Here is a 14421-nt window from a genome sequence, read left to right as displayed (position 1 = left end):
AGAAAGGGCTCTCCTGTCAGGAGCGGGATCCAAGGTACTGCCTGGGAGGAGCTGAGGGGGTCTTGCCTGACCATCTTCTCCCCTTGGCATCCAGCCTTGAGTCCAGGCAGGATGCAGCGCTTACTAAATCCAGGCATTTCACATGTCTTATCAAATTTAATTCTCACAATAATCCTATGTGTTTTCATTAGCTGTATTTCATAGATGAGGAAAACTGAGGGTTTTTTGTTTTTTGTTTTTTGACGGAGTCTCGCTCTGTCACCAGGCTGGAGTGCAGTGGCGTGATCTCGGCTCACTGCAACCTCTGCCTCCCGGGTTTAGGCAATTCTCCTGCCTCAGCCTCCTGAGTAGCTGGGACTACAGGTGCACGCCACCACACCCAGCTAATTTTTGTATTTTTAGTAGACACAGGGCTTCACCATTTTGGCTAGGATGGTTTCAATCTCCTGAGCTCGTGATCTGCCCACCTCAGCCTCCCAAACGGCTGGGATTACAGGCGTGAGCCACCACGCCCAGCCAACTGAGGCTTTTTTTTTTTAGAGAGTCTTGCTCTGTTGCTGAGGCTGGAGTGCAGTGGTGTGATCTTGGCTCACTGCAACCTCTGCCTCCTGGGCTCAAGTGATCCTCCACCTCAGCCTCCTGAGTAGCTGGGACCATGGTTGCACACCACCATGCCCAGCTAATTTTTAAATTTTTTTTGTAGAGATGGGGTCTTACTATTAAGACCCTGACTGATCTCAAACTCCTGAGCTCAAGTGATCCTCCTGCCTTGGCCTCTCAAAGTGTTGAGAATACAGGTGTGAGCCACCACTCCTGGCCCTTAACTTTGTTTAAAGTGGGTTTTCCCAAACAAGTGTTTTTGTTTTTTAAGAGTGTCTGGCTATGTTCCCTAGGCTGGAGTGCAGTGGCTATTCACAGGCATGATTATAGCACACTACAGCCTCAAACTTCTGGCCTCAAGTGATCTTCCTGCCTCAGTTTCCCCAGTAGCTGGGATTACAGGTGCCCAACACAGGTGTTTAGTTTTTATGAAGCCAACTATATATTTTCTTTCTTTGTGGTTACTGCCTTAGAAGTTGCACTCAGAGCATCCTCCCTTACCCAATGATTATTCAATACTTATCTATACTTTGTTTTAATAGTATATTTATTCTAGAAATAAATTATATATAAATTATTAAGTATATTAGTATATTTTTATAAAAGAAAAATAACTGTGAGTGTATGCATGAAATAATATAGAAGTTTATGTATAAAAATATAAATTATGGGCTGGGCGAGGCAGCTTACGCCTGTAATCTCAGCCCTTTGGGAAGCCGAGGCAGGCGGATCACCTAAGGTCTGGAGTTCGAGACCAGCCTGGCTAACATGGTGAAACCCCGTCTCTACTAAAAATCAAAAAAAAAAATTAGCTGGGTGTGGTGGCAGGTGCCTATAATCCCAGCTACTCAGGAGACTGAGATAGGAGAATCGCTTGAACCCAGGAGGCAAAGGTTGCAGTGAGCCGAGATTGCGCCATTGCACTCCAGTTTGGGCAACAAGAGTGAAACTCATCTCAAAAAAAAAAGTAAATTATGATTATCTGGGTGGTAATATTATATTTGACTTCTTTATTTTTCATATTTCCACAATGAATGTAATTATTTCTTAAAAAAAACAAAAGTAAATTGGAGTCTCATTATCCAATCCAAGATATCAATAGCCATGATTCTTGGTGGAAGGGAGTAACCCCCCGCCACTCCCCACACCCCTCCTACACACCCGGGGTAAATCTGCAGGTTTGACAAGGCTTAACCACATATGCAATACTGAGTTGTTTTTCAGTTTGGGGATAGGGTGGAATCTAACAATATCATTTTGTGATACTACTAACAAAAGAACTTAAAATCCTGGCTGATAAAATATTTGTTTAAAAACTTCTGTGACCACAAAGAGTGAAAGCAGGGACTCGAGTGGATATTTGTATACTCATGTTCAGAGCAGCATTATTCACAATACCCAAAAGGTGGAAGCAACCCAGGTGTCCATCAACAGATGAATAAATAAACAGAATGCAGTACAGACATACAATGGGATATCACTCAGCCTTAAAAAGGAGCAAAATTTTGACACATGCTACAATATCCATACCTCTGTGCCCACCTCTTCCAGGCACAGCCCTTGGTCCTTGCTCTATTTCCCCTAAAAACACAGGGAACATTTAGAGGTTTACTTTACAAACGATATTACAGCCAGAAAGGAGCTCAGACATAACAGTCGTAGCCCATCCACTTCATTTATAGATGAGGAAAGTGAGATCCAAACAAGTAAAGGGGCCGACTAGAGATCCTGTGGTGAATTAACCGCACAGCTGGAAGCATCCAACTGTGGCAACATGGATGAACCTTGAAGCATTACACTAAGTGAAATACGCCAGTTACAGAAAGACAGATATTGTATGATTCCACTTAGACGAGGTTCCTAGAGCAGTCAAATTCATAGACAGAAAGTAGAATGGTGGTTGCCAGGGGATGGGAGGAGGAGGGAATGAGGAGTTGGTGTTTGGTGGGTACAGAATTTCACTTGAGCTGAGTGTAGTGGCACATGCCTGTAGTCCCAGCTATTCAAGAGGCTGAGGTGGGAGGATTACATGAGCCTAGGAGTTCAAGGCTGCAGTGAGCTATGATTGTACCCCACAGCCTGGGTGACAGAGCAAGACCCTGTCTCTAAAAAAAAAAAAAAAAAAAAAAGAATTTCCGTTGAGAAAGATTAAAAAGTTCTGAAGATGGTGGTGATAGTTGCACAACAATGTGAATGTACTTAATGCCACAGAACTGTACACTTAAAAATGATTAAAATGCTAAATTCTGTTATGTATTTATTACCACAATAAAAATAAAAACCACTGTCCTATGAGAAAATGTCCTAAATCTTTAGCAAGGCATAAGAGATCTATCACAATATGTCCCAACTTATCTGTAATCTCTCTTCATTTTCCACAACTTCCCCTCATTGCTGCTTGAGAAAAGGGACCTTTTTATTCTCCCTTCTGTCCTGGCACCTAGAATAGTACCTAACATAGTTATAGGTGGTTTGTTCTGACTGAGTGACTGCTTTAACATTACTAAACGTTTTGTTATTCCTCTAGTAATCAGGCACGTACCTTCACACCTTCACATAGGGTCCTTATATGTGAGTCGTTCTTTGAATAGCTATCCCCTCTTCTTCACTCAGCAAACGCCTATTAATTCTTTCTTTTTTTTTTTTTTTTTTTTTTTCTGTTTTTTTTGAGACAGGGTCTCGCTCTGTCGCCCAAGCTGGAGTGCACTGGCATGATCTCGGCTCACTGCTGCGTCTACCTTGCTGGCTCAAGCGATCCTCTGGCCTCAGCCACCACAAGTAGCTGGGACTACAGGTACGTGCCATGATGCACGGTTTATTTATTTATTTTTTTGTCTGAGACACAGTCTAACTCACTCTGTCACCCAGGCTGGAATGCAGTGGTGCGATCTCAGTTCACTGCAACCTCCATCTCCCAGGTTCAAGCGATTCTCCTGCCTCAGCCTCCAGAGTAGCTGGAATTACGGGTGCGCACCACCATGCCTGGCTAATTTTTTTGTATTTTTAGTAGAGATGGGGTTTCATCATGTTGGCTAGGCTGGTCTCGAACTCCTGGCCTCAAGGGATCCCACTCGGCCTCCCAACATGCTGGGATTACAGGCGTGAACCACCACATCCGGCCATAATTTCCATATTTTTTGTAGAGATGAGGTTTGGCCATGTTGCCCAAGCTGGTCTCGAACCCCTGAGCTCAAATGATCCGCCCGCTTTGGCCTCCCAGAGTGCTGGAATTACGGGGGTGAGCCACTGTGCCTGACCTTATTAATTCTTTAGGACCCAGAAACATCATCACTTCTGTTGGGTCTTCCTCCAAAGAGATGTCACTTACACCTTCACTCTTTCCTACCATTTTATACAAGACTACAACCTCTATTTAACGCTTCTTATTATTTAAGTACATGTTTTTCCCAACCACTCTGAGTACTGGGACAACATATCTTTTTCTTTCTGTTCTAGTTTAGAGCTTGGCACATAGTAAAAGCCTTCCTAAATGTTGCACGAACGAGTAAATGATTTTAATTTCCACAAACTCCAGGCTTCCCTGATTGGTCTCTGCCTGTGAACATGAGTCACCAGCTGTTATCCTGAGAGCCTCAGGAACTTCAGACGCAATTCATCCTGGCTACCCAGTGGGTCCAGAAAGGACCCAAGTGCACAAAGGGGCCGACATCGGCCAATCCTAGGGTGGGGAAAAGTTAGGTATCCATGCCCCTGTGCCCACTTCTTCCAGCACAGCCCTTGGTTCTTGCTCTAGCTCTCCTAAAGACACAGAAAACATTTAGAAGTTCACTTAACAAAAATATTACAGCTGGAAAGGACTTCAGAGATAACAATGGTAGTCCATCCACTTCATTTTACACATGAGGAAAGTGAGGCCCAAACAAGTAAAGGAGCCGACTGGAGCGCCCGTGGTGAATTAATGGCACAGTTGGAACTAGAGCCCAGGCCTCTCTCCTCTCTAAAGTCTAAAACATTCTTGGATTTCAGTTTCCTCTTCTGTAAAACAGGGTGGAAAATTAGCCTCTCAGGACAGTGGTGAGGAGCAAATGAGATAATGAATGTAAAAGAAATTACTATATTAGTAACAGAACTCAGAGCGGAGCGAGATGGTGTAGAGGAATCTAAGGGGTGTCCGGAGACATGTGTTCCAGTCTTGTCATCTCTGTGAGCCTCAGTCTCCTCATCTGCAAATGCAGGACCTGGCCCGGCTGACCGCCAAGACCCTTCCAGCTCTGCCGACCCAGGCCCTGAGGCCCTTCCCGGAGGGCCGGACCCTGAGGGAAAAAAACGAAGGAGCCCGTGGGGACCCTCGAGTTACCGTCCTGCAGCAGCGCAGTCTTCTGGGCTGTCCGCAGACTCTCCATCCAGCCCGTCACCGCCATCTTTCCCCTGCTAAGCAGCACGCCCAGCCGCTGCCATGGCAACCGTTCCACTGAGGGTCACTTCCGGCTGACTCGGAAGCTATTCTGGCCATTTGCCCGCCTTCCCCCCTTCGTCCGCTCTCATTGGCTCTCCTGGTAAGTGGTCTATTCCTGCCCACCCCCGGGTGACTAGTTTGGCCAGTTGTGGACCCCACCCGGGGACCGACTCTGAGGTTGTAGAGAGACTCTTGGGGCCGGGGTCGGGCACTCCAGCTTTCTTCTAGCCCCGAGCTGGGATTCCCTGGCCTGCGCCAGCTGCGTACACGGCGAGTACACCGCACCTGCCCGGGACTTCACCCGCAGCTGCGAGACTCCTCCATTCCCGGAGGGCTCCCCACACCTGCTGCGGCCGTGCCCCATCTCCCCGCAGCTGCGGCGCTGAGCACCCCCATGTCGAGAGGCTGATACCAGGACAGGTGCAGGGCGTTCTCACTCACCCCCGAAAGTCCTCCTCCTCAGGTTTTCCTCTGCAAGTCTGTGTTGGAGGTAGAGAAATAGTATGTGGGGTTTATGTGCAGGTCCTCCCCAGGCTCCGCTCCATCCCCTAAAGCTCCATTTCCTAGCCCAGCAACTCATTTGGTAAAGCCCTTCGAAGTGGGCCGCAGCAGGGCTGTGCTGAGTCTTTAGCGCAACCCCTCTGAGGAATGGTGTCGTTTCCTTCTCCTCAAAAGTACCCCCGATGGCCCCAGCCTTCCCCTCATTTCCCCTAATACTCCAACTTCGAAAGGCTGCGGAGTGTGAAGCTAGTCTAAACCACTGAAGTTTAACCGGGTTTGAAGAGACACCCCCCCACCACCCGCTTCCCCAAACTGGGCTGCTACCCACAAGGCCTAGTCAGGAAAGACCCTACCTCCATAGGCAAAGGGGTTGGAGGGCCTCAATTCTGGATTTCCACGTGCAGCAGCCCTGACCAACCCTCCAATAGGCCGGGATCCAGCCATACTTCAATGGATCCCAGGGGTATCTTGAAGGCATTTCCCAAGCGGAAGAAAATTCATGCTGATGCATCATCAAAAGTACTTGCAAAGATTCCCAGGAGGGAAGAGGGAGAAGAAACAGAAGGTGAGCTGACCCACTCTCAGAACCCTCGTGTGCTTGAACCCTCAGCCTTCATGTGCTTCAGCCCTACGTTGTTCATGTCCAGAATCAGATATTGGAGCTGACTCTGCCTGCCCAGGGCCTGCAGGTCTGTTTGTATCTACCTTGTACTAAGCTTGGTCCTGGGTCTTGGACAGGCCATTTGCTGTGTTACCTTCTTTTCTACCCGAAGACCTCTATCCATCAGAAAAGACTCCCTGGGCCCTCAGGGAATGACCAGTATAATTTTTGCCCTGGGGACTGGGACAGAAACCCCCCTCCATTACCCAGGCTTGTTGTTAGTTGTTTTGCAGCCAAATTGACAAATAAATGGCAGGGGCTTTGGAGGCAGGGTTGTCGGGTCTGTCAGACCATAAGGGCAAGAAACGTGCTTTGTTGAAAGAATAAATGATAAAGGATTCAAAGTATGGAGAGAGGCTGGGCGCGGTGGCTCATGCCTGTAATCCCAGCACTTTGGGAGGCCGAGGCAGGCAAATCACCTGTGCTCAGGAGTTCGAGACCAGCCTGGGCAACATGGCAAAACCCCATCTCTACTAAAAATACAAAAAATTAGCCAGGCATGGTGGCACACGCCTGTAATCCCAGCTACTTGGGAGGCTGAGGCATGAGAATCGCTTGAACTTGGGAGATGGAGGTTGCAGTGAGCCAAGATGACGCCACTGTATTCCAGCCTGGGTGACAGAGTGAGACTGTCTCCAAACAAAAACAAAACAAAAGAAAACAAAACAAACAAAAAACAAAGTAAGAAGGGAGGAAGCATTCATTCAACAGATATTTACAGGTTACTTACAATGTGCCAGACACTTCCAGGTTGCACCAAGGAACAGGACATATGAAAATCCTTGTCCCTTACATTCAAGTGCTGGCCTGTGAGAAAATTTGCTATGTGTAGAAGGAAAGCTGTCTGGATGGAAGGGAAATGCTTATTTTCAGGGTAGGAGACTGTGAACACATCATTCAGATCATGTTAGAAGTTATGTTGTGGCCAGGGGGTGGCAGATAAAAATTAAAATGTTACAACAGTAGTCATCTGGATGTTCCTTCCACAGAGTGGCTGAGCTCCCTTCGGGCCCATGTTGTGCGCACTGGCATTGGACGAGCCCGGGCAGAACTCTTTGAGGAGCAGATTATTCAGCATGGTGGCCAGCTATGCCCTGCCCAGGGCCCAGGTGTCACTCACATTGTGGTGGATGAAGGCATGGACTATGAGCGAGCCCTCCGCCTTCTCAGACTACCCCAGCTGCCCCCAGGTGCTCAGCTGGTGAAGTCAGCCTGGCTGAGCTTGTGCCTTCAGGAGAGGAGACTGGTGGATGTAGCTGGATTCAGCATCTTCATCCCCAGTAGGTGGGCTGATCCCAGTCTTTTTTTCAAATGTTTTCCAGTAGCATCTTGAGCTCTTTTCTTGAATTATTAAAAATAACTATCATTAATTTAAAAATTAGCCAGGCATGGTGGTATGTGCCTGTAGTCCCAGCTATAAGAGGTTTAGGTGGGAGGATTGATTGAGCCAGGGAGGTTAAGGCTGCAGTGAACCTTGATCGTACCACTGTACTCCAGCCTGGGTGACAGAGTAAGACCCTGTCTCAAGAGAAACTCCAAAAACCTCAAAAAACTCATTTTCTTAATTGGACACACTGAGAAACCAAGTATTTCAGAGTACAGAAGGACTGGGGACAAATACAGGATGAGACCTTTGGTGTCTTAACCTCCCATCACCATCCCCACAGGTACTTGGACCAGCCACAGCCCAGCAAGGCAGAGCAGGATGCTTCTATTCCTCCTGGCACCCATGAGGCCCTGCTTCAGACAGCCCTTTCTCCTCCTCCTCCTCCCCAAAAGGCAAAAGAGGCACCAAACACCCAAGCCCAGGTCAGGAGCCTCCCATCCCTCAGAACTCCCTTCCCCTAGGAAGCAGATCACAGAAATGGGGAGGGCCTGGTGGCTGTTCAGAAAGTCCCAGGCCCCTGAGAGAGGAGGGCTCTATTGTGAAGCCATTTAGCTCTTCCCAACACTCATCACTGCTGCATTCATCTAGGCCATATCTAACACATACCACTGGGGATCCTAGGGCTAGGCACTGCGTGGAGCCAAAGGGAACGTGGCCCCACACCCAGGGAGATCCAAGTCTGATGCAGAAGGCCCTGCCTCATTTTCTTAGGTCTGACTAAAAGGCCCTCCCCCCGCACAAAGAAGATGACCCCTACCTTTAAGGATCCCTTCTCTTGAAGGACAATAATTTATTGTTTTCTTTTCTTCTCTACCCCAAGCCCATCTCTGATGATGAAGCCAGTGATGGGGAAGAAACCCAGGTTAGCGCAGCTGATCTGGAAGCCCTCATCAGTGGCCACTACCCCACCTCCCTTGAGGGAGATTGTGAGCCTAGCCCAGCCCCTGCGGTCCTGGGTAAGTGGGTCTGTGCACAGCCCTCAAGCCAGAAGGCGACCAACCACAACCTCCATATCACAGAGAAGCTGGAAGTTCTGGCCAAAGCCTACGGTGTTCAGGGAGACAAGTGGAGGGCCCTGGGCTATGCCAAGGCCATCAATGCCCTCAAGAGCTTCCATAAGCCTGTCACCTCGTACCAGGTACCCAGGGGCTAGAGTGGGAGGAGAGGTCTTTACTAGCCAGCGGTTAGTGAAGGCGCCGCCAGTCACCGGTGGGGTTCAGGTACAGTGGTGAAGATTTTATGGGGTCCAGGACTTGCACAAAAGAAAAAAAAGGAAAATTGGTGAAAGCAGATTGGCAAAATCTTGATAGTTGTTGAAGCTGGGAGATGTACGATACTTGGGGGTTTGTTATACGGATCTCTCTACTTTTGAATTTTTTAACATAATTAAAAGTTTTTTATTTTTAATTTTGTTTATTTATTTATTTATTTATTTATTTATTTAGCAGAGATGGTGTTTCGCTGTGTTACCCAGGCTGGTCCCGAACTCCTGGGCTCAAGCAATCCACCCTCAGCTCAGCCCTGCAAAGTGCTGGGATTACAGCCATGAGCCCCTGTGTCCGGCCTAAAAAGTTTTTTAGAAGTTTAGACTCTGAAGCCTAACAGACCAGGGTTTGAACTCTGGTTCCTGTCATTCACTAACTGTGTGACTCCAGACAAGTTACTTAAACTCTCAAAGCATCAGTTTTCTCATTAGTAAAAAGGGGCTACTATTAAATGAAATGGCCCCTGTAGCACAGGACCTGACATACAGTAAGCCCTCAGTAAATGTTAGCTCTTGCTGTTGGAAGGATGATGATGGTGGTGGTGGTGGTGGTGACTAATATCTTTATTATTTTCTGCTTCTTACTGCTGGTCTCCATCCTTCTGGGAACCAAAAGACAAATTACCCAGCCTTCATTCTATCCAAAATTCTCATCTTCAACTACACCCAAGCTTTACACAGCCACACAGTTGCCAAGCAGCCAGGCTGGCTTTTATGCCAGCATCTGCTGGAGGAGTCAGCTTCCTTTCCAATGGCTCCATCTCTTCCATCTCCTCACTCTTCTTTCTTGCCTCTGCCTCCTCCTCCTCTAGGAGGCCTGCAGTATCCCTGGGATTGGGAAGCGGATGGCTGAGAAAATCATAGAGATCCTGGAGAGCGGGCATCTGCGGAAGCTGGACCATATCAGTGAGAGCGTGCCTGTCTTGGAGCTCTTCTCCAACATCTGGGGAGCTGGGACCAAGACTGCCCAGATGTGGTACCAACAGGTCACACCCTGGCTCAGCCCCTACTTCAGTGTTGCTGTGTCTCAGAGTTCCTGCCCCAGAGTTCCCTACGCTGTGCTCTGATGGGAATGCACCCACAGTATAGGGAGACCATTTTTCAAGCGTACCACGACTCATATAGACCCCTCAGCTCCCAGAACAGCCTTGTTGCTTGGTATCCTTAAGGAGTAGACAGGGACAAGACGTATGTTTCTCAGTCTCCCCAGACCAGCAAAGGCCTTCCTGAGGAGGCCAGGCCTTGACACTGTGTGTCTAGAGTAGTGGTTCCCAATCCTGGCTCTGCCCACAATCACCAGGGCAGCTTGGTAAGGATGAAGATGACAAGGTCCATCCTCAGACTGATGGAATCATGAACGAGTATTTTAGGATAGTGGCAGGGCTGGATGATGGCATGTTTCCCATGCTCCCTGACTTTCCCAAGTCCTGCTGAGTACAGACCCAACTGCCGCTAGGTTGGTCCTGCCTCTAGCCTTCCCTAGAGTCTGGGGCGATGGAAGCCTTGTGCGTGTGCTCACTCATGCCTCTTCATTGGTCCTGGATCCTTACAGCTTCCTATCTGGCTGCTTTTTTCCAGGGCTTCCGAAGTCTGGAAGACATCCGCAGCCAGGCCTCCCTGACAACCCAGCAGGCCATCGGCCTGAAGCATTACAGTGACTTCCTGGAACGTATGCCCAGGGAGGAGGCTACAGAGATTGAGCAGACAGTAAGCAGGTGTCCCAGAGCAGTGAGGACAGCCAGGTCCTGCTCTAAGGTCTTGGGTCAAAGCCAAGAACCCCCGACTCCTCAGCTGGGGAGCGCAGCAGGCAGAGGAAACTGTGGGTCACCAGAGGTTGAGCACAGAGCAAGTTGAGACTGAAGCTCCAGGCCCAGAGGTGGGGGTGGGGGGCTTTGGGAGGAAAGAGCTGTAACACCAGCCCTCTAGATTCTAGTTCTCAGTAGTCAGGCCTATTAGGATTGGATTAGATTCTAGACTGGTTGGTGTTAGGATTGGGTTAATGTTAGGGTTAGATTACAGGTGAATTACATCTGTATTACTTGAGGTTATGGTGGGTCAGGGCAGAGGGTTTTAATATTTTATTTTATTTTATCTTATCTTATTTTTTTATTTCACCAACTTTGAGAACCTGATGAAAACTGTGGACTGTTTTCTCCCCAAAATGCACAAATGTGCAAAGGTTTATGTCTTTTTCCAGATGTATGGACCTTCTAAAGCCCATGCAAGGCTGGCTCAGGATTTGGGGTAGAGTTGGTGTAAAAGCACAGTGTCAGTAGGATTTGGTTTGGGGTTGGAAGAAAGCTCCATCAAGATCGAGTTAAGACCAGGCGCGGTGGCTCACGCCTTTAATCCCAGCACATTGGGAGACCAGTGCGGACAGATCATCTGAGCTCAGGAGCTTGAGACCAGCCTGGCCAACGTGGTAAAACCCTGTCTCTATAAAACATACAAAAATTTCCAGCCTGGCAAACATGGCGAAACCCCGTCTCTACTAAAAATACAAGAAAGTTAGCCGGGTGCCGTGGCTCATGCCTATAATCCCAGTTTCTTGGGAGGCTGAGGTGGAAGATTTGCTTGAACCTGGGAGGCGGAGGTTACAGCGAGCCAAGATTGTGCCACTGCACTCTAGCCTGGGCAACAGAGCAAGACTGTGTCTGAAAAAAAAAAAAAAAAAAAAAAAAGATTGAGTTAATGTTAGGCTTTAATTAGGCGTAGGATTTTCTTAATGTTGGTTGCTTTTAAGTTAAGATTTGTAGTTGTTCCAGAAATAAGATTTGGGTTTGGTTTAGAGTTGGGTTAGCTATTAGGTTCATGTAAAAGCTAGATTAGAGAGACACTGGACTGCATTTAGGGCTAGATGTATCATTTGTTCAATGGGCATTAGGATTAGGAGCTGCTTGTAATAGTCAAGGTTTGCTCACTTTGGTCAGGGATTCTGATAGAGTGGGATCCCATGGAGACTGGCCCAGTTTGATTGAAATTAGCCTCCAGCTCCATTCCAGGCTACAAGGCTATGAGGCCGGTATGAGATGGATGGACAGGCCTCTTTGTCCGCCCATCACCAGGCCTTGGTGCTAGTGATGACACCGTCACTCAGCCATGGTATCTGGGCATGGAGAATGCCTCAGTCAGTCCCCAGCCCATTGGAACAAAAGAGGCTTCCCGCGGGCCTCCTGTGCCCCCGTTTAAGGGCTCCAGCCGTAGGAGTTTTGATGGGATTACTCACGTGGACCTCCTCCTTCCATTCTCTTGGGAGGCTCAAGAAGCGAGTAAGGGGATTAGCGGAGCCCTCCTGTCAGGATACTTGAGGTGTCCAGGGCCCCAGAATTCTCAGTGTCCTGGGGTGGAGGCGGGAGGCCATCTGCATATGAAAGAACCTCAGTGTCTCAGGGGTGGAGGCTAATGGGTTTATTTTTCCTCAGAGGGACAATCCTTCAGCTGACAGTTGCTGTCTCAGCTCCCTCCCCACCAAGAAAGGATGTGGGTATTGGCTCAGAACTGCCCCCTCTTTGCTTTCTTTCCTCTCCTTTCCCACAGGTGCAGCTGTATTTCTGTGCTCTACTTTCTCCCGGGCCTGGGCCTGGCGCATGCTGCCAGCCACTTGCTCAGGCCTCAAGCCCCAGCTCACATATTCCAAACCTTTAGCTCCAAATCAGTAGATATCTGAGGCTGCCTAGACCTGGCTGAGGGCTTTCAGCACCTGGCCCCTTGTCCTAAGTGGAGTTTCACAGACTTGGGCACGTGGGCTAGGGCAGGGGCAGAGAGAGTCTGTGTCTCCCTACTCTTAAAGAGCGCCATGGGGCAAGCTTAGTGCCCACTCTCAGAAGCAGAGCTGGCACCTTCTCCCATCTCTCCTCAGGCTTGCCTCCTGCACAGTGAGCTTTTTCTTCTCTCCTGTCCTAGCGAAGGGAAAGAACGGCAGCTCCCCAGGGTGGATTCCCCTGGGCTTGCAGCAGGCATCCGCGAATGGGCATAAGCTGAGGGTGTGGGCCCGAGTCTGGGAAGGCCCTTGTGCTGCTGTGGGAGAGGAGCTCCCCACGCACGGCCCCTCACCTGTCACCACTCTCTTTCCCAGGTCCAGAAAGCAGCCCAGGCCTTTAACTCCGGGCTGCTGTGTGTGGCATGTGGTTCATACCGACGGGGAAAGGCGACCTGTGGTGATGTCGACGTGCTCATCACTCACCCAGATGGCCGGTCCCACCGGGGTATCTTCAGCCGCCTCCTTGACAGTCTTCGGCAGCAAGGTATAAGCTCCATCTCTGGGTGAGCAGGTTGACAGAGGGCAGCACAGGTCTGGGGGGCCCCAAGACGGAGAACCTCAGAAGTTCCAGTCAGTCCCGAGGCAGGAAGCAGGGGAACAGTGCTTTGCCAGCATCCCATCTATCGGGGCCGGAATCCTCTCCAGGGAGAGATGGAACAGCCCCGCCACGCCTACGTGGAGGTGCTCAGTGAACCCTGCAGGCCAAGTATCTCATCTGGTTTTTCTGTGACACTATGGGGGAGATGGGAATTACTATCCATGTTTTACAGGAAAGGAGGAGGGCCCAGACAGGGTAGTGTCACCCAGCTAATACCTAGGCAAGCCCCAGCTTAGAGATCAGCAGAGACCTGGGAGGATGGGACAGCCCAGGCCTGCCTCCCTGCCCTCCCAGCAGTCCCCTCTGTTGGGCCAGGGTTCCTCACAGATGACTTGGTGAGCCAAGAGGAGAATGGTCAGCAACAGAAGTACTTGGGGGTGTGCCGGCTCCCAGGGCCAGGGTGGCGGCACCGGCGCCTGGACATTATCGTGGTGCCCTATAGCGAGTTTGCCTGTGCCCTGCTCTACTTCACCGGCTCTGCACACTTCAACCGCTCCATGCGAGCCCTGGCCAAGACCAAGGGCATGAGTCTGTCAGAACATGCCCTCAGCACTGCTGTGGTCCGGAACACCCAAGGCTGCAAGGTGGGGCCTGGCCGAGTGCTGCCCACTCCCACTGAGAAAGATGTCTTCAGGCTCCTAGGCCTCCCCTACCGAGAACCTGCTGAGCGGGACTGGTGACCCATGGCTGGGGGTGCTGCGGAGAGCCGAGTTGGACTGTCTACCCCTCCTGGCCACCCAGTACTCCCTCCAGCCTCATCTGGCCGAACCTCGCCGCTCCAACCACCAGCTTCCTCAGCGAGCAGGGCCCAGGGCTCTGGGCCTGAAGCAAGAGCCAGCCCGGCTCCCAGTGTCTGCCCAGCTCTCTCCCAGACAGGAGCAGGCTGCCACCCCTTCTACCTCACCACTGCCCCTCGAAGAATTTTGCAAATGGCCCCTTGTCCCATTTTAAGCAGGAGCAGGTGGCTGGTTTGAAGCCCCAGGTATCCCCCTTCCCTGCTATGGGAAAGGCCAAGCTGCTGGGTGGGGACAGAAGCTGCAGCGGGGAGGGAAGCAGCCGTGCTGTCAACATCATCCAGCACCCTCTGGGGTAGGAGAACAGCCATTCCACACGTGTTCCCTCTATCCATCCTGCTTCCCGGGCAGCTGGTGGTGCTGGGAATGGGGTGTCCCAGCCTTGGTGAGGACAGTGTTGGGAGGCCCAGGGGCCCAGTAAAGTGCATTTGACATTGAA

At 50.0% G+C, this 14421-nt stretch overlaps 2 protein-coding genes across 18 annotated transcripts in view; one reads left to right on the top strand and one right to left on the bottom strand.

Annotated features, from left to right (window-relative positions):
• Positions 1-5074, bottom strand: part of DPCD (deleted in primary ciliary dyskinesia homolog (mouse)) — a 21605-nt gene extending 16531 nt beyond the window's left edge. Inside the window, exon 1 of one of the 2 annotated variants that reach the window (XM_002821083.6) lies at positions 4919-5074. In XM_002821083.6, coding sequence (XP_002821129.2) covers positions 4919-4982 — 64 coding nt within the window. In that variant the 5' untranslated portion in view covers positions 4983-5074. The remainder of the gene's footprint in view (positions 1-4918) is intronic. The other variant, XM_009245725.3, reaches the window with a different exon arrangement.
• Positions 5063-14421, top strand: POLL (DNA polymerase lambda). Of its 16 annotated transcripts, none has more exons than XM_002821080.4 (9): positions 5063-5437; positions 5923-6083; positions 7169-7463; positions 7847-7988; positions 8387-8704; positions 9643-9816; positions 10409-10537; positions 12906-13074; positions 13504-14421. In XM_002821080.4, exons 2-9 carry the CDS (start codon positions 5969-5971, stop codon positions 13866-13868), a joined length of 1707 nt encoding a protein of 568 aa, XP_002821126.3. In that variant the 5' UTR covers positions 5063-5437; positions 5923-5968; the 3' UTR covers positions 13869-14421. The 16 variants fall into 16 exon arrangements, with proteins under 16 accessions (XP_002821126.3, XP_063583785.1, XP_054379383.2 ...); XM_063727715.1 differs by having other exon boundaries at positions 5063-5507; XM_054523408.2 differs by having other exon boundaries at positions 5069-5117; positions 5947-6083.

Source organism: Pongo abelii, chromosome 8 (assembly GCF_028885655.2).
Source record: "Pongo abelii isolate AG06213 chromosome 8, NHGRI_mPonAbe1-v2.0_pri, whole genome shotgun sequence".
In the NCBI taxonomy this organism is placed as follows: Eukaryota; Metazoa; Chordata; class Mammalia; order Primates; family Hominidae; genus Pongo; species Pongo abelii.
Note: the sequence above shows the minus strand (reverse complement) of the source record. Positions and strands in the feature narration are given on the sequence as shown.